The 24588-nt window shown below is 47.6% G+C and overlaps 2 protein-coding genes and 1 pseudogene across 14 annotated transcripts in view; 2 read left to right on the top strand and 1 right to left on the bottom strand.

Moving 5' to 3' along the window:
* The window catches only part of DCTN1 (dynactin subunit 1), a 30677-nt gene extending 21554 nt beyond the window's left edge, over positions 1 to 9123 (top strand). For 5 of the 9 annotated variants that reach the window (XM_053200795.1, XM_027072148.2, XM_027072147.2 and 2 more), the window contains 22 exons: positions 31 to 109; positions 231 to 390; positions 500 to 604; positions 779 to 970; positions 1059 to 1175; positions 1405 to 1557; positions 2154 to 2314; positions 2418 to 2586; positions 2863 to 2931; positions 3169 to 3231; positions 3344 to 3493; positions 3657 to 3818; positions 3902 to 4033; positions 4254 to 4379; positions 4626 to 4768; positions 5057 to 5223; positions 6624 to 6638; positions 6849 to 6982; positions 7097 to 7283; positions 7541 to 7620; positions 8136 to 8225; positions 8623 to 9123. In XM_053200795.1, coding sequence (XP_053056770.1) covers positions 31 to 109; positions 231 to 390; positions 500 to 604; positions 779 to 970; positions 1059 to 1175; positions 1405 to 1557; positions 2154 to 2314; positions 2418 to 2586; positions 2863 to 2931; positions 3169 to 3231; positions 3344 to 3493; positions 3657 to 3818; positions 3902 to 4033; positions 4254 to 4379; positions 4626 to 4768; positions 5057 to 5223; positions 6624 to 6638; positions 6849 to 6982; positions 7097 to 7283; positions 7541 to 7620; positions 8136 to 8225; positions 8623 to 8760 — 2792 coding nt within the window. In that variant the 3' untranslated portion in view covers positions 8761 to 9123. The remainder of the gene's footprint in view (positions 1 to 30; positions 110 to 230; positions 391 to 499; positions 605 to 778; positions 971 to 1058; positions 1176 to 1404; positions 1558 to 2153; positions 2315 to 2417; positions 2587 to 2862; positions 2932 to 3168; positions 3232 to 3343; positions 3494 to 3656; positions 3819 to 3901; positions 4034 to 4253; positions 4380 to 4625; positions 4769 to 5056; positions 5224 to 6623; positions 6639 to 6848; positions 6983 to 7096; positions 7284 to 7540; positions 7621 to 8135; positions 8226 to 8622) is intronic. The other 4 variants (XM_053200796.1, XM_027072149.2, XM_027072142.2 and 1 more) reach the window with 1 other exon arrangement.
* A 1105-nt stretch (positions 9124 to 10228) lies between these two features.
* On the bottom strand, positions 10229 to 23468 carry LOC113603123 (adaptin ear-binding coat-associated protein 1-like; annotated as a pseudogene).
* Positions 19676 to 24588, top strand: part of SLC4A5 (solute carrier family 4 member 5) — a 116046-nt gene continuing 111133 nt past the window's right edge. For 2 of the 5 annotated variants that reach the window (XM_053200790.1, XM_053200792.1), the window contains exon 1: positions 20835 to 22711. The gene's annotated coding sequence lies outside the window, so the exon portion shown is untranslated. Of the gene's footprint in view, positions 22712 to 24588 lie in introns of all 5 variants that reach the window. The other 3 variants (XM_053200786.1, XM_053200788.1, XM_053200791.1) reach the window with 3 other exon arrangements.

The following is a 24588-nucleotide window of genomic DNA, read 5'->3' as shown; positions in this document are numbered from 1 at the left end:
ATGTCTGAAAGTGTTAATGGTCTTCCCCAGGCTCAGATGGGGCAGCGTCCAGTTATCAGCTCAAGCAGCTCGAGGAGCAGAATGCCCGCCTAAAGGATGCCCTGGTGAGGTAGGATCCCCTCCCTGCTTGGCTCCGGAGCTCACTCTCCTGTCCCCAAATGTATCATAGCGCCCATTGCCAGTGATGTGGACACACACTTTCTCCCTTCTCCCTCCCCGCTTCCCCATAGGATGCGGGATCTTTCTTCCTCGGAGAAGCAGGAGCATGTGAAACTCCAGAAGCTCATGGAAAAGAAGAACCAAGAGCTGGAAGTTGTGAGGCAACAGCGGGAGCGTCTGCAGGAAGAGCTGAGCCAGGCGGAGAGCACCATCGATGAGCTCAAGGAGCAGGTCTGGGGACCTCAGCCTCTGGCCCAGAGGACCCCTCTCCCAGGTTGGTGCCTCTTTTTTCTAGGCACCTTTCAGCAGCCCTTTTCTCTGTTCCCTCCATGTAACACAGGTGGATGCTGCTCTGGGTGCTGAGGAGATGGTGGAGATGCTAACAGACCGGAACTTGAATCTAGAAGAGAAAGTGCGAGAGTTGAGAGAGACCGTGGGGGACTTGGTAAGAGAACAGACCCCAGATTTCCCACCCCGAAGGAGGGTGTTTGGAAGACGCTTGCTGAAAGAGGGACTGACACAGGACCCCTTTGAGCAGGGTGTGCAGTGAGTGGCCCCACCCTGACCTTCTACTCTGACTCTGCTTTTCCTTTGCCTCTACTGCCTTGGCACCTTCCAGGAAGCGATGAATGAGATGAACGATGAGCTGCAGGAGAATGCGCGCGAGACAGAACTGGAGCTGCGGGAGCAGCTGGACATGGCGGGCGCGAGGGTTCGGGAGGCCCAGAAGCGTGTAGAAGCAGCCCAGGAGACTGTTGCAGACTACCAGCAAACCATCAAGAAGTACCGCCAGCTGACCGCCCACCTTCAGGTGCCTCCGTACCCCCTGCTGTCCACTCATGATTGCCCAGGGCTCCCTCCTGCCCCAGCTGTGCCTCATTGTCTGTCTCTGCCCCCAGGATGTGAATCGGGAACTGACAAACCAGCAAGAAGCATCTGTGGAGAGGCAGCAGCAGCCACCCCCGGAGACTTTTGACTTTAAAATCAAGTTTGCTGAGACTAAGGCTCATGCCAAGGTCAAGAAAATGGATAGACCAGAGAGTGGGGAGTGTTGGGGCATCCAGCCTGGGTGTGGCCGTAGGCTGATCTGGCGTGGGGTCCTGGACTTCAGGTTGCTGGAGGAGGGGGTGCTTTGTGTGGTGGTTTGGAAGACTCCTGAAGCAGGGGACCTGGTGGAGCAAAGCATGGTGGCTCTGAGACTCTTTCCAGCCTGGCTGAGAGCCTGCCTCCCTGTCCACCTCACAGGCAATTGAGATGGAATTGAGGCAGATGGAGGTGGCCCAGGCCAACCGTCACATGTCCCTGCTTACAGCCTTCATGCCAGACAGCTTCCTTCGGCCAGGTGGGGACCATGACTGTGTCCTGGTGCTGCTGCTCATGCCTCGTCTCATTTGCAAGGTATGGCCAATCAACCTAATCACATGTTCAACAGGAATCTGTTGAACTTGCTGTGTGACAGGCATTGAGGATGCTGAGCGAAGATAGCAGCCAGCATCCCTGCTCATAAAGAGTTTATGATGTAGTGGAGGAATATAGTCAACAAAGTCGCAGAGGAATGTGTATTATAGATGGTGGGTTTTGATGAGGAGGTAGCTTCTTTGAGAGAGCACGGTCTGGGCTCTGATTTAGATGGGGTGGTGTCACTGAAGGAGTAACATTTGAGCTGAGACCCAGAAGATGACTAGGAACTAGTGGGGGAATAATTGTCAGGATAGAATTCAGGTAAAAGGGTAGCAGGAGCAGCAGGAGCTTTAAGGCAGGAAAGAGCTTGGGCTCACTGGCTCCACATTCCAAATCCTCATAACCACCAGTAATCACATCATTATCTTTTCCCTGTGTGAGACTCCCTGACTATCTAGGAGCCGTTTCTGCTTTTCTCCTCCACGTGTGTCCATGCCCCCGACGTAGTTGCTCAGTTTTGTGTCCTGTATTCCTGAGTCTGTGTTCTCCATCCTCTTCTCTGAGCCCCAGGTCCCTGGTGCTTCTTCCCACAGGCAGAGCTGATCCGGAAGCAGGCCCAGGAGAAGTTTGAACTAAGCGAAAACTGTTCAGAGAGGCCTGGGCTCCGAGGAGCTGCAGGGGAGCAGCTCAGCTTTGCTGCCGGGCTGGTGTACTCACTGAGTCTATTGCAGGCCACACTCCACCGCTATGAGCAGTAAGTGATCCCTGGCCCCACTCTAGGGCCGCAGGCTGAGATTGGATAGAACCGACATTGCCTGGCAGGTCTTGGCCTCAGAGGACCCTTCTCTGGTCTCTAGCGCCCTCTCTCAGTGCAATGTGGACGTGTATAAGAAGGTTGGCAGCCTCTACCCTGAGATGAGTGCCCACGAGCGCTCCTTGGATTTCCTCATTGAGCTGCTACACAAGGATCAGCTGGATGAGACTGTCAACGTAGAGCCTCTCACTAAGGCCATCAAGTACTACCAGGTCTGGGGCAAGAGCTCAGGCTTGGCATAGGAGGGAGGGAAGGTTTTTCCTGGTAGGGCTGTTGGCAGCATGGCCAAGGTTGTCTGTCCCCAGCTGGCTGCCTATGGCTTGGCTTGCTCTTAGAGGAGCTTGCCTGAGGATGCAGTTCCCTGGGGGTTTCAGATTCTCCTGTACCTCTGGAGTCCCATGATGACTGGGCTCCAATTACAGTTTGGGAAGAATTCTCCGTCCTTCCAAGACCTAAAGATTGCCTGTTGCTTTGTCATTTCCCCTCAGCATCTGTACAGTATCCATCTTGCTGAACAGCCCGAGGACAGTACCATGCATCTGGCTGACCACATTAAGGTAAAGGTTCTGGGCCAGTGGTTGAGCCCCCTGTAGATATCAGAAATGGAGGACATCAGATCAGATCTGGCCCTCAAGAGGTGTCACATAAGACTGGAACAAGGTCAGATCAGGAAAGCCAGAGAACGAATATCTTTATGGGGGTCAGTGGAGGGTGGGGACTTCTTAGAGATGGATGGTGATGGTGCAGAAGGGCTCCTGTTGGGGGCTGACAACCACATGCATCTATCCTTACAGTTCACCCAGAGTGCCCTTGACTGCATGAGCGTAGAGGTGGGACGGCTGCGTGCCTTCTTGCAGGTGAGAGCACAGCTCGATCTCTTGGACCTCCTCCTCCTTGTTAACCCCCGCCTCCTCACCTCCAGCCCTAATGCTGACTTGGTTCCCCGTCTGTTTCATATTCTCTGAGTAGGGTGGACAGGAGGCTTCAGATATTGCCCTCCTGCTCCGGGACCTGGAAACATCATGTAGTGACATCCGCCAGTTCTGCAAGAAGATCCGAAGGCGAATGCCAGGGACAGATGCTCCTGGGATCCCAGCTGCACTGGCCTTTGGACCACAGGTTTAGGGCAGCGATGGGGGGAAGGAAAGGAAGCTGAGTAGAACCAGGAAGGGCTTAGAGTGTCAAGATCTGGATCTGGTCAGGGAACAAGAATGGTTTTAAGGTAACTGGGAACTGTGGTGCTGGACTCCGGGTGGGCTCCTGACTCTGGGCTGTTGCACAGGTGTCCGACACACTCCTAGACTGCAGGAAACACTTGACGTGGGTGGTGGCTGTGCTGCAGGAGGTGGCAGCTGCTGCCGCCCAGCTCATTGCCCCACTGGCAGAGAACGAGGGACTGCCTGTGGCTGCCCTGGAGGAGCTGGCTTTCAAAGCAAGCGAGCAGGTAGGCCTGGACGGCAGGGCAGACATGGTGGGGGAGTGATATGGCCAGTGTGGGATTTTCACTACTGCCCTCGGCTCCTGTAGATCTACGGGACCCCCTCCAGCAGCCCCTATGAGTGTCTGCGCCAGTCGAGCAACATCCTCATCAGTACCATGAACAAACTGGCCACGGCCATGCAGGAGGGAGAGTATGATGCAGAGCGGCCCCCCAGCAAGGTGGGTGGGGAGCTCTGTGGAGGGGCTTCAGGGGCTCAGGGGAACAGGACTTGGCAGAGCTGCTGCTGGTTGTGGAAGGACGGGGAGGCGGGAGCGGGGAATCCAGAGGGCACCGCCCTGCTTAGAAGGCAAGGTTTTCCCTGTGCCCAGCTCTCTCTGGAAGGAGAATGTTGGTGACCTCCTCTCACTACCCCTGCCTCTGCTCTCGCTTGACCCCTAGCCTCCCCCAGTTGAGCTGCGGGCTGCAGCCCTTCGTGCAGAGATCACTGATGCTGAAGGCCTGGGCTTGAAGCTTGAAGATAGAGAGACAGTTATCAAGGAGTTGAAGAAGTCACTCAAAATCAAGGTGAGGGTGTAGGGTAGGCTCAGGAGCTAGGGGGCTGGGAAGTATGCTGAGATACAGGTCAGCACTGAGTGTTGGGGATCTCCTGGGGCTGAGACGGGTTGAGGGTTGAGGGCACCTGTGATCAGTGTGGGGAACAGCTGTGGGCCTTTAGGAGCTTTCTGGTTCGTGCTCTGTCACAGGTCCCTGGGGGCCCTGGGAGGATGTAAAGGAGGGTGTAAGGGAACTGGACACTCTGACCTTCGCCAGGGGGAGGAACTAAGTGAGGCCAACGTGCGGCTAAGCCTCTTGGAGAAGAAGCTGGACAGTGCTGCCAAGGATGCAGATGAGCGCATCGAGAAAGTCCAGACTCGCCTGGAGGAGACCCAGGCACTGCTGCGGAAGAAGGAGAAGTCAGGCACCTTCCCTGGGCCCCTGCTTATTCCACCCCTCCACCCTGCCAGCCAGTCTTCCTCCTAACTCATCCCCCTATCCAGGCCCTATCAGAGTGAGACTCTCCCCAGGGGAGCAGATGCCATCTCCTTTCCCCACTGCCAACACCATTGTGTCACCCCAGTCATATCATGTGCTGCTCCTGGCTCCTCACCAGCAGGGCTACTCCAAGGACCTGTCTGGACTGAGAAATGGGGACGGGGCTCTGGGGAAAGGGCATTGCCCAAGCCCGGATTTCTTTTTCACAGAGAGTTTGAGGAGACGATGGATGCACTCCAGGCTGACATTGACCAGCTAGAGGCAGAGAAGGCAGAGCTAAAGCAGCGGCTGAGCAGCCAGTCGAAGCGCACAATTGAGGGGCTCCGGGGGCCCCCTCCCTCGGGTATTGCTACCCTGGTCTCTGGCATTGCTGGTGGTGAGTGCAGTGGGACAGGCACCATTGGCGCAGAGGAGATTGAATGGCCTCCCTCCTGTCCTTGGCCTCAGTTTGACTTCTACCCGCCTCTTACTGGACGTTCAGCTAGGAATGTGCTCGCCCAGTTTCACTCTGGCAGTTTTTCACCAAGTTTTTTACTTCTCCTGAAGATATGTGCAGAGGTTCCCCCCGCTCCCCCAGCGCTGATCAAGGTGGGGCATTACCAACTTGTCAGTGGACCTCAGAATTACCATAACAGTTAGACTCTAGCATATGTCCCTTTTGGACCTGCAGTCTGGCCTTTCTGTCCCAGCCCTATATCCCAGAGGGTCATCAGCCTGCAGCAGATTGGGCTAACTCTGCTGCCGTATCCAGCCATGCCTGGTTCCTGCACTTGATTGCTTCTCTGCTTACACTTTGCATTTCCCCCTACTGAATTCACATGCCTTTACTCCATGGTGTGGTTGTCTGTCCCGTTGCTGACTTCTCCCACTTGGGGCTTGTGTACTGACCTCTGCCTGGTCTCCAGTGTGGTCAGGGCTCCTTACCTGGAGTTTTTCTGGTTATTGGGCCCAGGCTCCCCAGTTTTCTTGGATCATGGAGGTGGCTACTGCCATGTTAGTTCTCATCTGCTCTATAGTTTTTCAGTTTCTTACCTCCAAAAGACAGACTTCTTGCCCTAAAGCCCTCAAGATCTCTAGAGCTCCCCTGCTATGCCTGTCTTGTCACCTGGCCTCACCTAGGGTCTTGTTCTCATCAAAGCCCCCCTCACTGGTGCCTCTTGATCTTGGGAGGTGACCAAGTACCTTGTTGACTTTGGACTCCTGTGGTACAGTGGGCTCCTGTTCTTTGGGGAAGGGGTCTCCAGAAGTTACCACGTTGTGTTGTTTTAGCACAGGCTTTTTAAACAGATACCGGCTCAGACTTACAAAATTTCCCACCAAAAAGAGTGTCTTTCGCCTCAGAACAGTGGGGAACCCAAGGAGCAGGAATGTGGCTGCATCTTCAACTTCAGCTTTTCTACTGCGGGAAACAAGGGTGCAGACATCTAGGGTCTTGGGAGCATCCCCTCTGCCCTTCTTGGAGATGGAATATGAGGCAGAGAGACTGGAACGCCACATGCACCAAGTGCTTCCTCCACGCACACCCCCACTGCTGTTCTTCCTTATGCTCTGCACCCTGTCTCATGGCCTTATTCCTCTTTCTTAGCTTTCCTTCACACGTATTTGCTCGTACCCCAGATGCCCCAGAGGGCAGAGGCAGGGTCTTATTAGAGGAGGAGTGATTAGGGTTTCCCTGTAGGTTGTGACCAGCATTCCTCTGGCGTGACCTCTTAGCCCCAAATTGTCTAACTCCTCTCTCCTCTCTTCCTGCTCCCCCATGGGCTATTCCGATCACAGAAGAACAGCAGCGAGGTAGAGACCCGCCCTGGTGGGGGGTTACCGGGGCTGTGGGAACCCACCCTGGTGAGGGTTACCAGCCTGGGGGAGCAGGATAAGGCTCCCCCCCTTGGGAGCAAGCAGGACTGGAGGTGGGAGTGGATAAGGAGAGGGGTTGAGTGGAGATGGGGCCCATCTTCAGCCCTCTCCACTTGGAGCTGATGGCATTTGTCTTGGTACACACAGGAGGCACCCCCGGGCAGGTACCAGGGTCTGTTGCAGGCCCTGGGCTGGTGAAGGATTCACCCCTGCTGCTGCAGCAGATCTCTGCCATGAGGCTGCATATCTCCCAGCTACAGCATGAGAATAGCATCCTCAAGGTGAGTTGTTCACAAGGAGGACTGGGGTGCAGGTGGAGCCCCCCTGCCCCATTGATGATAGATGGCAGGGCCTTCTGTCACCTCTCACTGCCATTCCTCTTCTTTCCTTCACAGGGAGCCCAGATGAAGGCATCCTTAGCAGCCCTGCCCCCCCTGCATGTGGCAAAGCTCTCACCCCATGAGGGCCCTGATAGTGAGCTAACAGCTGGAGCGCTGTATCGTAAGACCAGCCAGCTGTTGGAGACGTTGAATCAACTGAGCACGCACACCCACGTAGTAGATATCACTCGTACCAGCCCTGGTATGGAGCCACCAACCCCTGAGATTAATAATATACCCCCTCCCTTTGCCCCAGGGATGTAACCCCTACCCAGGCAGCTGCCATGCTGTAGAGGCTCTTCCTGGCATTGCTTTTTGGCCTCAGTGTTCAATTTGCTTGATTCACCCATTACGTACCTGCTCCATGAGAAGGTCTAGTATCTTCACTTTCTGACTCTTAATCCAGTATAGCTGCCTGCTTGGGCCTTGGTGGGCCTCACTAGCCTTCCCTCCCCACAGCTGCCAAGAGCCCGTCGGCCCAGCTCCTGGAGCAGGTGGCTCAGCTCAAGTCCTTAAGTGACACCATCGAGAAACTCAAGGTTAGCTCAGACCCTGCCCTTCCTCAGTCTACAGAGTTTGCTTCATAGTGTTCCCTGGTGGAATCCTTAGCACATTTGTTTCCACAGGCACTCCCATATTTCCTTTGAGCCCAGCCCTGTGATAAGAGGTAGAGGGCAAGGTGGGGTTCCTGCTTTGGAAGCTCACTGTCCCAGTGCAGACAGAAGACAGATTCTCATCAACAAAATGGGTTGAGCTAGGATCATCTTGAGAGTGTGTGGTTTGGGTGCAGCTTCTTCAGTGCTGAGATCACTGTGGGGTAGAATGGTTGCGGATGGCTTCCCAGGGGCCGTAGAATCTGAGTTGGACCTTAAAGGATAAGGATCTGTAAAGTAAGGATATTGGATAGGGATGGGGTTGGAGGTGAGAGCAAAAGTGTGATGACAGAGAGGACCAGGTCCCTGCCCCCTGATATTAGTGTCCCTGTGAAGCCAGGGAGATACTGGGCTAGCCTGTGCGGGTCCCCTAAATGAACCCTTGTTCCACTCCTTGCCAGGATGAGGTCCTTAAGGAGACCGTATCTCAGCGCCCTGGAGCCACGGTCCCCACTGACTTTGCCACTTTCCCTTCATCAGCCTTCCTCAGGGTAAGAGGGAGCATCGGGGGGAGGATGGGCAGTATTGAGGGCTCACGCGGGTCCTTCCCCTCTCCTCCAGAATATGAAGAGGGCTTTGGGGTCTCAGGTCCAACAACTGCACATCCTGAGTTGCCTGTCCAAGTCTTACTTATAAGGGACTCAAGAGTGCTTGCAGTGCTTCCAGAAATTCAGTATTTTAGCAGTTAAACATCTATGATTTTTGACACCAGGAGAGACTCAAAACTCCCTTGTCAGACTATGTACCTCAATTCTGATTTGAAATATGTGGTCACCATAGTTTAGGATCCTCAAAGCCTATCTCGCAGGGACTGCCTTAGTCTCCATGCTCAGAGGCCTTGTGAGTGGCACACAGCTCAGGTGACCTCTTCCCCTTGCCAACTCCCAGGCCAAGGAGGAGCAGCAGGACGACACTGTCTACATGGGCAAAGTGACCTTCTCGTGCGCAGCTGGCCTTGGACAGCGACACCGGCTGGTGCTGACCCAGGAGCAGCTGCACCAGCTTCATGGTCGCCTCATCTCCTAAGTGCTCCTTCTCCTCTCCCACACCCACCCCTTGCCCCATCCACTTCTACCCTCAGCCCTCCTGGTGCCACTCTGCCTGATGCACAGCCACCTCGGTTAGTCCCCATTGTAGAACCGTGTGTGTACAGCTGTTCCTGTCCTACTCAGCTTCACTTCTGCCAGTCAGTGCCCTGCTCCTGCCCCTCGACTTGGGTTCCCCTATTTCCATTCCCTGGCCTCTGCCAGAATTTGCTGTTCAGCTGTTCCCTCCTTCCTGAGGGGCCTCAGGGCATGTGGGGGGTAGGCTGAGACCCCACCACCAAAGGTTCAGTGAGGTCCCCCTGATAGAGGACTTCACCCCTTGATTAAAGCAACTTCTGCTTCAGTGCTTTCTGTGTGTTGTTGGGGAGTGGGACTTGGGCCCTTCAGCTCAGAGTGGGAGTGGAGAAGAAGGGATGCTGAGGAGGCTTTGGCTGTGCCAAATTTGAGAGACCGATAGAATGTTCACGTGCAATAAGTTACTGTGAACAAGGGGGAAAGGGCTGGACCAAGGGCTTGGCACCTAAGTTCATCTTCAGTTAGGAGAGCTGGGACTTAGGCTCAGCTACCCAACCTCCATGTGTCTCTCAACCAGTTCCTGTTGACGGCAGAGGGACCTTTCCAGATGCAAACTGGGCCATGTTATTCCTTGCTTTAAATCCTGAAATGATTCTTCCAACTAAAATGTAAAATTTAGATAAAACCCTGAAATAGTTTCTCTAAGTATCTAGAGTATAAAATTTGAATTCACTAGAATAGCACACCTACTAGAATAGGCTGTCTATGATTTGGATCCTGCCCACCTCTCCATCCTCTTGTGGGTCTACTTGTCCACATGTGCCTTGTGGTCTAGCCTTAGTGAATCCCTACAGTTTCTTTGCCACCCTGTGCTCTCTCAGACTCCTTTCCACTGCTCAGAATGCTAGCCCCCTCCTGCCCTCTGCTCCACCTCCTTGCCCCCATCCCACCTCAGCTGACATCCTGTTCATGTATTAAGACCACTCTGACATTGCCACCTTAGGGAATCTCCAATTCCTGTTGCTTGTTTAGGTGCTCCTCTTCTGGACGGAGCAGAGAATATGAACCTTTTTTCCAGGTGTGCTTGGATTTAGTTGTTTTGTTACTTGGCAAGGTCTCTAATCTTTAGTCTGTTTCTGAATCACAGCATGGAAAGAATGATACCTTACAGGGTTGCTGTGAAGGCTAAATGAGATAATGCACATGGGCTTCTAGCGCCGTGCCTGGTGCACGGCAGGCTTTCTTCTCTTCCCCAGCACACACACCTGCAACACTGCTTTATGCCAGGAAGCCTCTCTTTCCATTGTAATCGTTAGTTAACCCATCTGTCGCTCACTTTAGACAAACTGAGAGTTCCAACAAGATGTCTTTTATTTCTTCATCCCCCCAAACACAGGAGAAGAGTACATGTTTGGGGACGAGAACTGTGAGTTTCATTTTGAAAATGAGTTTGAGGTGCTTGTGAGAATGCCCGAGTGCAGATGGCCATTGGCAGTTGGAGCCAGCTGGGTCTGGAGTTTAGGGAAGTCTAGGTTGGAGATACAGGTAGGGGAACGAGCTGTGTCATTGGTGGTTGGAGATTTGGATGAGGTGTAGTGTCTTAGTTCAGGTTCCTCAGAAAATTGAGCCGGAGGCAAAGCTGAAGTGCTAGTGCCTAAGGCAGCTGCAATCTCCAAGCACTGAGATGGAGGAAGAGGATTGAGGGAAGCTAGGCAGGGAATAAAAAGAAATGAGGTATGTTTTTAGGAGTTGGCCGCTGCTTCACAAAGACACAGCTAACCCCTTGCCTGTGTGTACTGTCTCTGGATAGACTGTTGAGAAACACTGTGCCCAGCTGGAACATTCCATTGGGATTGATGGAAGGATGGAGAGCAGATTCACCTCCTCTTCCTCCTGTGTTCTTTTGTTGCTCCAAGTTTTCCCTCCCTCACTTGCTGGGATTGCATTACTTGGCCACCAGGAAAGCCGGATCCCATGCCCTGCAGCCATCCAAGTCCTGAAGTAGTGAGGTGAGCAGAAAGGCACTGGCCCAAAGGACTTGGCCAAGGCAGAGCAAGCAACTGAAGTCCTGGAAATCAGGTGAGGCCTCAATCACCCGAGGAGAGTGTCCAGGGCAGGGGGAGGCAAGAGCCCGGGGCAGTCCTGAGTGTTACAGAGCCTGCAGTGGAGCTCAAGAGAGCATCCATTGGAGAAAGGTCCCCAGAAGAAGTGTCACAAGGCCAAGGAGGAGAGGTAGTCAGCAGGCTCTGATACAGCTCAGAGGTCCTGTGGGCTGCATTCTGGAAAGTAGCACCTGATTCTCAGATGCCTGATGAGCTGACCAGAGCAGTCTTGGTGGGATAGAGGGAGCAGAAACTGGGGCATGGTGGCAAGAAAGGGGAGAGAGCAGCGTGTGTGCACTGTGTCCCAGTGTTCAATCGTGGAAGCTGATGCAAGCATCACTACAGATGGTAATGGGAGCTCCTCATGGGGCCCAAGAGGTTTCTGGAAACTGGGATGTGATGATGGGGTAGAGGAGCCTAGTGAGGCACCCTGTACCAAGGATGGAGCACAGCATGGGAAGAACCTCCTCTGATGCATCCACTCAACTCCCAGTTGTGTCATGAGAACCAGGCAGACTGGCTGGCGATTGGCAGGGGCAGGGTATAAACAGTCTCAATTTTGTCACCTAGGAGCCCCTCTCTTTTTGGGGTTTTCTTGGGCAGATTCCTAGGGTCAACATCAATTTCCCCAACATAGCAGCTTTGTGAAGTAAGAATAAGGCTCATATCCCAGCTCTTCCTCTTATAAGCTGTGTGAATTTGGGCAAGTTGCTTAAGCTCTTGTTTTCAGTTTCTGTATCTGTACTGAGGCTAATAGCACCTTCCTCAGGTGGTATTCCTTCCACAGGTAATCTCTAGGGGAAGATTAAATGAGATACCATGTTTGACACAGGTACTCAATAAAAAAGGATATTTGGGAGAGGCTGAAACTGAATAAATGAAATACAAGTAGCCATGTTCCTAAGACATACATTTATGACACAAATAATCATATTTTGGGTCCCAAGGGATAGGCAGTCCTTGGCGCTCAGCTTTTAGCTTGTTTTCATGGTCTGTTACCATCTTACTTTCTGCCGTCCAGGTACTGTTTCCTCCTACTCTTAGCAGGCCAAGACTGAAGGAGAATCAAAGGTTTGTGGCATTCTCCCTCCCCACCCCAATTTGAATTTGCTCGCTTGGTTCCCATTTTCTGTGCTACCCCACAGTGGGGAGCAGGAATGGAGGCAGTACGGAGACTTGAGTCTCTGCTGGCTAATCCTAGGAAACGTGCAAGGCCCCAGAGCCGACTGTGCCCTACCCAGCCTTGGAGCTGAAAGTGAACCAAGAGCACGTGTGCTCCACAGCTCCAGGTGCCCAACTGGGGCAGCTTCAGAGGATGGAATACCTTTACCCCTGTCAAGTAGGCCCAGGGCACCTGGAGAACATGGGACCTGAGGGTGAGGGTTCCTCCTACCTTCCTGTGGGTGTTGTGATCCATGTAGTTCTCTCCAATATGTATGTTGAGAAACATGTCATTCATCCAGGCTTCTTTCATCTTTACCACATGTGCAAGCTGAGACTGGCACTGCTGCTCCCAGGGACAGATGGCCGTTACTGCTGAGGTGCTCAAAGGGGTGGCCTGGGACGTTTGGCTTCCATTCCTCTCCGGAAGCGTGGGGAGTTTGGGAGTGAGACCTGGACTCGTCTTGTTTAAATAACTGGTGTCGGAGTAAATATATGTCTGTCACTCTGTGTTTTGTTTTGTTACTTTTTATTATGGGAAATTTTAACATTCAAATGAAGAGCATAGGGTATAATGAATCTCCATTTGCCTGTATTTACCATTTCATGACCATTCTTATTTCCTCTACACTCCTTCACTCTTCTTTCCCCCCAGATTGTTTTGAAGCAAACCTCGGGCATCATCTTACCATTTCATTTCAAAGTATTTTAGTATCCCTAAAAGATAGTTCTTTTAAAAAAAGAAACTACGATACCATTATCGTGCCCCAAAACTGTACTTCATCAAATATCCAGTGTTCAAATTTCCCTGATTGTATCCTAAATGTTTTGTTTTACAGCATGTATATTTGGGTAAGGTTCAAGGGAAAGACAGCACACTACAAATAGTTGTCTCTTGAGTCCCTTATTCTAAATTACCATTATTGCACCAATATATGCTTTATATGTATATACTTTAAACTTTATTTTTAATGTGTCAGCAATTTATACACGTATTATCATCTTGAGAACACAAACAACATAACATGGAGGAAGAGTGAGAACATAGGTTCCCAGTACTTAGTCACTAATGATTGTGGAGAGTTTCCTTTTAGGCTTTTTTCTTTTTTTTCTTTTGAGAGAGTGAGAGAGCGAGCGTGCATGTGTGAGTGGGGGAGGGGCAGGAAGAGGCAGGAAGAGAGAGGAAGAGAGGGACAGAATCCCAAGCAGGCTCCGCACTGTTAGCACAGAGCCCAGCATGGGGCTCCCATCTCATGAACCGCAAGATCATGACCTGAGACGAAATCAAAAACTGAATGCCCAACTGACTTAGCGAACTAGGTGCCCCTGTTTTCTATTTAAAATGTTAATTTAAAGATGTCCTGCCATGGCTCTGCAAGCATAGAGCTGCCGGAAGGGGAGTACAATGAAAACAAAATGGACCCAAAGTTAGGAAGAGATAAAGAAGCAGAGTCAAGAGAGAATAGACGTTGAAACTAAATATAAGGATTTCCTCCATTCAGATTGCTAGCCTCAGTCTTCACCTGGGCTGCTGGAGCAAAATACCACGGATGGGATGGTTTATTGGCAACAAACATTGATCTCTCTCAGTTCTGGAGGCTGGGAGTCTGAGATCAGGGTGCCAGCAGAATGAGGTTCTGGAGAAGGTGCTCTTCTGGTTGCAGGCAGCTGACTTCTCAGACCCTTACATGGCAGAAAGTAAGTAAACTCTGTGGCCTCTTAGGAGGGCACTAGTCCTATTCATGATGCTCCACACTCATGACCTAATCACCTCCCACAGACCCTACCTCCAAATACTGTCACATTAAGGATTAGATATCAGCATGGATTTTGAGGAACACATTTAGTCCACAAGGGCATCCAAGTAAGTGCTAAGAAATTATATCTTCCAACCCCACCCTCACCCTAACAGACAATCTTCAGATTGTCCTTTAATTAACCAAATTGATGGGCCCCATTCATCTGAGAAGGAACAACCTCCTCACAGCACTGTACACGGAAAGGGGGCAGAGGGAAGGAAAAGTGGTGGGATGGCAACCTGCTTTTGAGGTTCTCTAGGTGTTGGGTAGTAGAGCCTTCGCTTTGGGAAGCCTGTCAATTAGCTGGAGCTATGGCCCTTCAACTTTATAAATGATGCTGTAACATATTTCTACTGAAGAACTGCAAGATTCACCAAAAAATGTTTACAGAAAGGGACCAGATACCCAGGCAGTATGGCAACGTGGGTATTGATCATGAGCTGAGTGCCTTCGAACTCTCTGCTCCACAGGTTAGGTTAGAAACTCCAAACCCAGGACTTTTGATTGAACAATGGGGCCAATACCAAGTGAAGCTTTGCTTCACGTGCGACAACAGGATGGAGCTACAAGAAAACAAACACTTCCATAGAATATAACTGAGAAGCCCCTTGAACTTCCTTCAACCAAGCCATACCTACTGGCCAAAGATGTTGTGCTTTTCAACCGACAGAGGATAGTGGAGATGCCATTGATGCCACCTTTTACCATAGGAAGGGACATGTGAATGTACAAGAAGGTGATGGAGCTGCGGTCAGCACTGGATGCAGCGGATGCAGCAGGATAAAGAAGGATACAGAGCAGTGCCAAGAAAGGTTAACTTTCTCCATCCCTATCCCTGCCCAAATTCTGGATTTATAAGCACTCAGGTCATTCTATCCACTTTCAGAGAATTGGCTTAGGGGAGAAAGAAATGCAGAGATTTTTTGTCTCCTGAAATTGCTAAATAGGACTTCACAAAGAGGTATATGAGGGTCTGAGATGACTGAAAAAATTTGAATTTAGAAGGTGGAGAATTTTATAGGCATTCGAGTCACTTCTCCCTGGGCTGCTGAGCCGTTCACAGTAAACCAGAGGTATGGTAAGTCCCACTATTCTCGCCTTGTTAGTGAGCAGGAGACAGCAGATACATAGCAAGTAACATAACAAGTATGATATCAAATTACATAAACCAGCTTGCAATGGTAAAGTTAAGAAAAAGACTGTCCAGTAGTTTTAGTTCTGGGACAGAGAAGGGTTTCCAATTTAAAGATTTGTGTCCCCAGAGTCATGAGTCCTTTTTTTGTTTGTTTAATTTTTCATATTTTATTCCTAGTATTAATAGGTTAAGAAAGTAGAATTTCCCAATTATTGATTTATACTGTTTATAAACACACAAAATGCTCAATTTCACAAATAGTGATATTCACTGATCTCTTTAAATGTAATTTCAATCCTTATTTTGAGTGTAATAATTTAATACCTAAACACACACAAAATATGTATATCCTGAACTACAGGAAGTTGAGGAAGTGGTTTCCATAAACCATATTTGATTTTAATCAAGTACACATTTTCACAATCAACAAGTGCTAACAAATACGTTAATAGAACACTACCCCAAATGCTTATTCTGGCATCAGCGTTTTAAGCAATTCCATTCCAACTACTGCTAAAAACATGTATTTTAGAAGCTTTCATCTGATCCAGGAAAATGAGTTCTACAACTTGACAAATATTATTGTCTAAGCCCCAGAGCTTTTAAGTCAAAAAAGCCTTCCAACACAAGCATTCACGTGAAATTTAGTTTCTCCCCAAAATCACTTGCTATCTAAAGAAAAGGACATGGAAGGCAATTATCTTTTTTTTTTTTTGAAAGTTTATTTATTTTGAGAGAGAGAGAGAGAGAGAGTGAACGAGCATGTGTGTGAGTCAGGGAGGGGGAGAGAGAATCCCAAGCAGGCTCTACACCCAGTGCATTAGATGCTCAACCAACTGAGCCACCCAGGTGTCCCTGAAGAAAATTATCTTTTAAGGCAGATAAACAGTAGTACAAAAGACTATATTCCCATATCATCTACTTAAGAGAAACACAAACCAGTTTACTATCTTTTGTTAAATTTTTTATTTAAATCCCAGTTAGATATTAGTTGCGGGTGTACATTATAGTGATTAAACCATTTAGTATCCTTAATAATCTGTTAGATTACTGTTGTCTAGGAACTTGGGTTCAGGTATCACAGGGTAAAGGTGACATTTAGATTTCACATATTAAATAGCTCTAGTAGGGGCAGGTGGTTAAATAGTTACATATTTATATATAATATATGATAACATTAAATAGTTATAGTAGGGGCTCAGTCAGTTAAGTGTCTGATTTCAGCTCAGGTCATGATCTCAAGGTTTGTGAGTTTGAGCCCCACGTGGGGTCTCTGCTGTCAGCACAGAGCCTGCTTCAGATCCTCTGTCCCCCTCTCTCTCTGTCCCTCCCCTGCTCGTGCTTCCTCTATCAAAAATAAATCACTTAAAAAATAAAAACAAATAGCTATAGTATAGCTTACAATGGCACAAAGTCATCTAATATAAGTACTACTTCATCATTTAGATAGTCAAAAGTCAGAAGGAACTGTGTGGTTTGCAAGATAATTTAACTTTTGTGTGGTCATTAAAACCCAATGAGTAATTCAAGTATGGTATTATCAAAGCAGGCAATTAAAATCTCAAATATCACTCTAAAATTGAAGACATGAAAATTTTGTTTCTCCATCTTTCAAGTACACGGATCTTACTGTAGAAAATATTCAGTTATTATATATGGTTTCCACACAAGATACTGAAGCTTCATAAATTACAAAAAGTGTCAAGATCCATAGTAGGCTTCGTCAAATTATTTTTCAGCTCGTTTCAAATTTTCATTCACAGTAATCACGAGTAACCTTAGCAAACTTCCCTGGGTCCTTTCAAATCAAAAAGATGAATCCTCAACTTGTACTTACCTTGTCTTTCATTTGACATTACCTTGTGCGTCGTTTCAGAATGAACTCTATGGCAATGTCTTCAAGAATATGCACTGTCTTAGTGTAAGTATTCCAATCATCCGGGGTACCTGGGTGGCTCAGTTGGTTGAGTGTCTGACTCTTGACTTTGGCTCTGGTCGTGATCTCACAGTTTGTGAGATGGAGCCCCGTATGGGTCTTGGCACTGACAGTGTAGAACCTGCTTGGGATTCTCTCTCTCTCAAAAATAAATAAACATTAAAAAAAAGTATTCTGATCATCCACCAAACAAATGCATTATATATTGCAATTCTTTAGAAAAAGTCTTCTCTGTACCTCCGCCATTTTCTTCATCAAACACGGGGTTTTCTATCCTATCTTCTCAAGGTCATTTTTATTCTTCAAGTCTGTTCTTGGTGTTCTGCCAAGGCTATTCAGTCCTGGACTTAGTTGGATGGCTGTGGTGCCAGGTTTGGAACAGAGCTGGAAGCAGTGCCAAAGTCTCCCCAAGTCATTTCTCAGAGACTGGAGCTGGTGTTATGACAAGAATGGGAGAAGCCTAGGATATCTATGTCACTGCCTCCATGGTTAGATTTGGAATGGGTGGTGGGGGCAACATGACTGCTCGTGGCAACCTCTGAGGATGGAGGGGGAAATAGTGACTTTGCCTCCAGGTGGGGCTAGGAGTAAACTTAAACTCCCAGTGCCTAAGTTTAGTAGTCCTGGGCTTAGAAACATATCATCTCTTGGTTGCAATGTTACTATTACTCAACTTGGTGATCTGTCCTTCCTTGAAGCCCAGATCTAATTTGGGATGAATGTCTAGTTCTTGAGATTCTTTGGACATCTTAGATACTTGCTTTACCTACTTGAGGTGATTTTGCAGAAGGATGTTAAAGTCAAAGGCATCACCCTGATCTATGAAGTAAATGTCAATGAAAGCACTATGCCCAGTGTAGTCCCGGAACACAGTAGAAGCTGGAATCTGCCCCTATCTCCTCATCAATGGTAAGATATTGTTTTTTGTTGGTCCCCAAGCAAGGAGCTCCTGTGATATTTTATACTTGAGTTGATAGGCAACCTTTCATTTTGAAGTGATTTAGAGGTGCCCAGTCTAAGCAGGCTGGCCCAAATTCCAGCCTGTACCTGCTGTAGGAGGCCCTGGGCAAAATCTGGTAGATGTTGACATCTAGCTTCATACACAGGTCAAGTCTTGTATTTCCACCTTGCTGCTATATTGGCCCTGCTCTCCATGCCTGTTAAATCTCTTTTAATCTCTCGGTTCTTAATTTCTTTTTTTTTTTTTTAAGTTTGTTTATTTATTTTGAGAGAGACAGAGTGTGAGCAGGGGAGGGGCAGAGAGAGAGACAGAGAGAGAGAGAGAGAGAGGGAGGGAGAGAGGGAATCTCAAGCAGGCTCCACACTGTGAGTGCAGAGCCTGACACCGGGCTCCAACCCACAAAACCGTGAGATCATGACCTGAGCTGAAATCAAGGGTCAGATGCTCAACTGACTGAGCCACCCAGGTGCCTCTCTAGGTTCTTTATTACTTGATTTTTCCATATAATTTATTTGTCAAAGGAACTATTTCTCAGAGTTTGAATTTAAAATACATTCTCATGGTGTTAATAGGTTCCTTTGCCTTTCACATTTCCTATAAATTGTTAGCTTTTCCTATAAATCACAGCTGTGATTCTCAAAGTATGATTCTCTGGCCACCAGCACCAGCACCACCTGGAAACTTGTAAGATATGTTAATTCCTACCCCACCAGAGGGGCTGGTCATCAAAGCCAGCATCCCATGGCCTTGGGAGGCTTAGCATCCCATTTTTGAAGTCATCAGTTGAAGAAACAATGTCAAAACAACTGGGGTAGGGAGGGGTAAAATATTGGTGAGGTAGTAGTTGGTCTCTTGATGGGATGACATGCAGGTATTTCTAGGTTTCAATCAATGAAAAATTTAAAAACTTTTTTTTTGCATCATATCAAAACAAATGGAATGGTAGACTTATGGTTAAACAGTTAGCTTAGTTGATTTAATGTACTGTGAAAACTGTATGACTACTGAGGGTCCAAGTTTCCCTGCCTTTCTTGGAGAAGTGAGAGGACAAGTGTTCACTAGGTTATCAAATCTTGACACTTTCTAGATGACAAGGTAGCTCAGATATGGAAGACCCTCTCCTGGAGTCTTAGATCACTTAGGTACTTAGCAGCTGAGAACACCTGGTTTAGAAGACCCTTGGCTGGGTCCTTCACCTGCAGCAATGGCTTGTCAAGTTTCTGTAGACAGTTGAAAGCCAGGCCTGTTTTCCCTTCTAATCTTAATGGAAAGAGCTAGCCCAGGACTGGCTGTTCTAGAAGATAGTGAGAACCTATGCAAACAATTGAGCAAGGACCAATAGGTGAAACTCAAGTTTTGTGAACTTGTGGAGTAAATACAGCTTGCCTACCAAATTGTGAAATCAAACTTTGTTTTCCAAAGTTTCAGTGGACAAAATCTAAGATAAATTACTTTAGACTCATATGGACACTCCTTTGTTAAAAAAAATGCTGTAAATATTTGTTAACACTCATGGAACAGACTGCCAGAAGAGAATGGATTTTACTGTAAATTAACTTTTTAAAATGGATTAAAAAAGAAAAAGAGCACTTAGACGCTTAATACAATGATAAAACACAAGTAGTTGACCACAACTTGTTAGAGTTTTCCTATATATTTACACAATGATATAGGAAATTCATTTTTCAGTGGGAAAAAATCCTAACTATTTTATAAAGTAGGTAGTTGGACTCCTGTTTTTGTTTTTGTTTTTGTTTTTTTTTATGTAGTTTTGAGAGAACCTGAGTGGGGTAGGGGCAGAGAGAAAGGGGGACAGAGGATTTGAAGCAGGCTGTACGATGACATCAGTGAGCCAGATGCAGGGCTCGAACTCATGAATGTGGGATTATGACCTGAGCCAAAGTTGGACACTCAACTGACTGAGTCACCCAAGTGCCCTTGGGCTCCTGTTTTAAATGAAGACATGTTTTCTGAAAAAGAAACATCCCCCCTGACACTAGGTCAGTGGGGATATAGAATGACTTGGGGTGCAGAGGCTGGAACTTACTTATCCATTCTACTCTTGATGGACATCTGGGTTGATTCCAAGTTTGAGCACCTATAAACTACGCAATGTAAATATCCTTGTTTACTTGGCCTGGTACACATGTACAAAAGTGAAATTGCTTAGTCATTTTGATGAGGGAGTGTAGGGCAAGCGGAGGGCAAAATACAGGCTAACAGCACCCCCCACCCCAGGAAAATATGTGGGATATTGCTCGGACACTCCTGGCTACCCAAGAACAAAGCAAAGGGGTTTAAGTGCTTGCCATGGTAATGTGGGAAACTAAGGCAAATGAAAAATTGAATTTCTTTACTGCCTACAGCCCACTGACAGGTCCTTGAAACCTGCAGAGTCACCTCCCTCTAGGAGCTCAGCTACCTCAGGATGACACTTTGCTAGGGGCAAAAGAGAATCTTAGCTTTACATTATCCCAACCTCAGGGATCCTGTAAATCTACTTCCTTTATCTCAACTGCCCCAAAATACATGCTGGCAGTCATGCTCCAAGCTTATAGCCTCCTGATGTGCATATGAAGGGTCTCATGACTGAGGTTTTATTAAACAGTAATAAGTGGTGTTTCCCTGGCAACAGCTAGCCCCTCAAGGTCCTGGAAACCTTGTTCCCAAAATACCTTAGAGACTTCATCCCTCACCCCCTCCCAACCTGAGGGTATATAATGAGTTACCCATCACACCCCCAGTGCAGCCCTTTCTGCCCATGGGTCTGTCCCCATGCCTTAATAAAATCACCATTTTTGCACCAAAGACATCTTCAAGAATTCTTTCTTGGCTGTTGGCTACAGACCCCATGAACCCCCCCATCACCCCAAAACTTCATTAATTTGGTATGTGTATTTTCATCCTTATTAACTATCTCCACATTGTTCTTGCAGAGTGGCTGTCCTGGTTTACAATCCCAGACCAGGATGGATCTCCTTGCCTGGATTCAAGTGCTCCCCTGTAGAGAGTGGGGGAAAATAAGTGTTAGGAAGAACAAGGAAGTTTGGCAAGGAAAGGTCTTGGGTGCCAATCCAAGGAGCTCAGACTTCATTTGACTGCCCTGGAAATCCTCTGGTGATTTTGGAACAGAGAACAAAATGCAAAAATGCGGTTTTAGGAAGGTGACCCTTTAAAGCTGACAGTTGGTTTGTGTTGTGGGGAGAGTGGGGATGGTCATGGGGCTGGCTTAGGCCAGCAGCAGGACTCAAGTTCACAAGACAGAGATTTGTGGGGTGAATGTGCAAAGGGGGAACTGAGCAAATGCCATGGGACAAGAGATCTGGACCATACCAGCTCTACCAATGCTTGTCCTTGAATAATCCCATTAGACCATTGCACACTGCTGGTGGGGGTAGGCTTACCACATTCCTTCTGGAAAACACTGTGTCATTATTTAGCAAAGATGAAGATGCAGATACCTAATGATCAGAAGTCCCAAAATATACCAAAACAAACAGGCAAACAAAACCACTTCGAGACGAGGGACTTCAGGAAGGAAGGAATTTTCAACAATGTCAAAGGTAACAGAGAGGCCCGTCAAGAAAAGCCCTGAAAAGCATCCACAGACTTCGGCTATCAGGAGTCTGATGATGAGTTTTGCCAGAGAAATGTTTGTGACATGGTAGGAACAAAATGCAGAGCAGAGTGGTTTGAGGGCAGAGCAGATGGTAGCAAAAGGTAACTGCGTGTGTGACGTGCTGTCAGGATGGTTGGCTGAGCACAGACTCAGCACACAGGAACATTTGGGATGTGATAAAAGCAGCATTTCAAACTAGTGGATAGAGGATACATAATTTGACAAATGGTGATGTAACACAGGGGAACAATAATAAAGTTAAATCCTTGTCTTACACCATATACTAAATTCAAGTCAGACGGCTTTTAGAACTAGATGGAAATATAGGTGTACTTAAACCTGGTGGTGGTTAAAGTGTTTCTGAGACTGGCAACAAAACTAAAACCTTAAAGGAAAATATGGATAAATTTGACCTCATTAAAGCATGCATGCACACATGTGCACTGGACCTCCTGGAAAAGAAGGAAAGGTCACTGACAAAATTGAATAACAAATGACAAATACAGAAAAATATTTACAATAGATGATAAATAATTCTTATGCATAAATAAGAAAAAAGAGAAACACACTGATATAAGCATAACTATGAGTAGCAATTCACAAAAACTCCAATTGTTTCATATTAGCTGCAAAAAAGTCAACCTCAGTAGGAATCAAAAACTCTAGTTTGAGATGAACTGAACTCTTACATTTACTTCTCTTCCCTCCCTAAGTTCATCTGAAATTACTTTTTTTTTTCAATGAAATAAAGGAAAGAAAAGGGAAAAAATTCCAAAGCAGTGCTGGAAAACAAGTAGAGTAGTTATCCCTTACCCATGGGGTACATATTCCAAGACCCCCAGTGGAGGCCTGAACTGCAGATAGTACCAGGCCCTGTATATACTGTTTTTTCCTATATATAACATACCTATGATAAAGTTTAATTTATCAATTAAGCACAGTAGGATATTAATAACAATAATAAAATAAGACAACTATAGTAATATACTATAATGAAAGTCATATGAATGTGGTCTTTCTCTCTCTCAAAATAGCTTATGGTATGGTACTCACGCTTCTTCTTGTGATGCTGTGAGATGATAACAGGCCCACGTGATGAGATGAAGTGAAGTGAAAGACGTAGGCACTGTGACATACCGTTAGGCTACTTCTGACCTGCTGATAAAGGAGGATCACCTGCTTCTGGACCACAGATGACTGCAGGTAATTGAAACTGCAGAAAGTGAAACTGTGGGTAAGGAGGACTCCTATACAGTAGATTCTTTGGGATCTGACACCCAGCACCTGTCCCTTTGGCAGGAAAGTCCTCCAGCCCCACTCTGTTCATGTGGTTCATGAGGGACTGCCATGTTCTTGCAGAGTCAGCTTCCTAGCCGTGGCTGAATGACCCAGGCTTGGGCACAGTTAGGGGAGGGGATGCCTCTCACTCACACCTCCCTTACCTTGTGTTCTATTTTATGGCACAAACACATCATAGTCAATTGGAAGACCAAATATAGCTTTACCGGTTGGTAAAGACTTAGAAACCTTGTGGTACATTCTTGGATAGGCTCTCTTAAGATCCCTTTTGCCCTCCTTTTTATTTAATTTTTTTCTCACGTTTATATTTATTTTGAGAGAGACAGAGAAAGAGAGCAAGGAGGGGAGGGGCAGAGAGAAAGGGAAAGAGAGAATCCCAAGCAGGCCCTGTGCTGTCAGCCAAAATCAAGTGGGATGTTTAACCGACTGAGCCACTCAGGCGCCCCTCCTTTTCGCGCTCTAATTGCACAGATTGGAAAGCCCCAAACCTTATTTCTCAGTATCCATTGCTGTTAGAGTTCTGGATATAAACTGGGTTCTACCAATTGACTATGCTTGCATCACATTTGCTGAGGAATCTGCCTCCTAACATGGAGAAAAGAGGGAGTCACCAGAGAATTAGGTAGAGTAGGAAACCCTGCAGCTCTGAGACAGTGGGCATCGTGGCAGCCAGTGGCAGTGGGGACACTTTGGGCGTGTGCCCCACAGTCCACCCTGCCTGTCCCTTTGTTCACACAGAGCAATTGAATGGCTGTTTTTCTACAACAAGGCAGAAAGGCTCTCAAAGTAAATAAGAACTCTTGGAATAACGTTTTTTGTTTTAAGCCAAAAAAATGTAAATAAGAATGTGCATTGGTTGACAGCGAAGGTGGCATTAGAGCTGGACAGAGCAACAGTCAAGTGCTCCAGGGAACTCTCGGTGGACACTGGACACAAGCAGGACAGCACTCTGCTGCCAGGGCAGTTCCCTCCCCATTTCTTTTATCTGGAAAGATCCTCAGCCTGCAAACCTGTCCCCTTTGTGCATCCTGGAGGGAAAGCTATCTGCCCATACCTTCCTGTCCCCTCACTAACCCAGGGCGAACCTCACCCTCTAAGTCCTGCATGAAGTGAAAAACAAAAACTAAAATAAAAAACTAAAATATCTGAACTAAATATCCAAATGATTTAAACAAAACCTGGGTGGGTGGAAACCAAAGGGTTTCTTGCACAAAGTCCCATTTCCCATTCCTTTGAGCTCAGACACATTTGCTGATATTTATGTCTCTCTCTAGAATGGCCCAAACCTTTTCCTCCCCAAACTTACTGTGTACAAGGGAAACTGCATTCTTCCACCAGTTAGGTCTTTATTTTTACAGCTTCTTCCCTCTGCCTCATATACACCCTTGTTCTGCTGTTCCAAATCCCACCCCTACCCTTTCCCTTCACTGTCCTTCTGAGGCCATTTTCTCCATGAAGTGTTTCTTTAACACACAGGGCCTAAGCTAGGGCCTGGGCCCTCCGAGACAAGCAACGATCATTTGTGAAATGAGTCAGTCCTCCAAACACATATGATTTTTTTCTTACTGAAACCCTCCTTCCCTTTGTGCTTTTTTTTATGGGGCCTTGCACTTTTCTGCTTGTGCTTTTGTCTAATTTCTGATGTGCTAGAGACTCCATGAGGCTGGACACTGTACCTTCTGGGCCAGGGTATCCTGATGTGCCCAAGATGGAGGGGTCCCCTGGCTTGTTGTTCTTTCAGAGCTAAAACCAGGAAAGTGTCAGACAAACCAAGCTGAATC

This window comes from Acinonyx jubatus, chromosome A3 (assembly GCF_027475565.1).
Source record: "Acinonyx jubatus isolate Ajub_Pintada_27869175 chromosome A3, VMU_Ajub_asm_v1.0, whole genome shotgun sequence".
Classification (NCBI taxonomy): domain Eukaryota; kingdom Metazoa; phylum Chordata; class Mammalia; order Carnivora; family Felidae; genus Acinonyx; species Acinonyx jubatus.
Note: the sequence above shows the minus strand (reverse complement) of the source record. Positions and strands in the feature narration are given on the sequence as shown.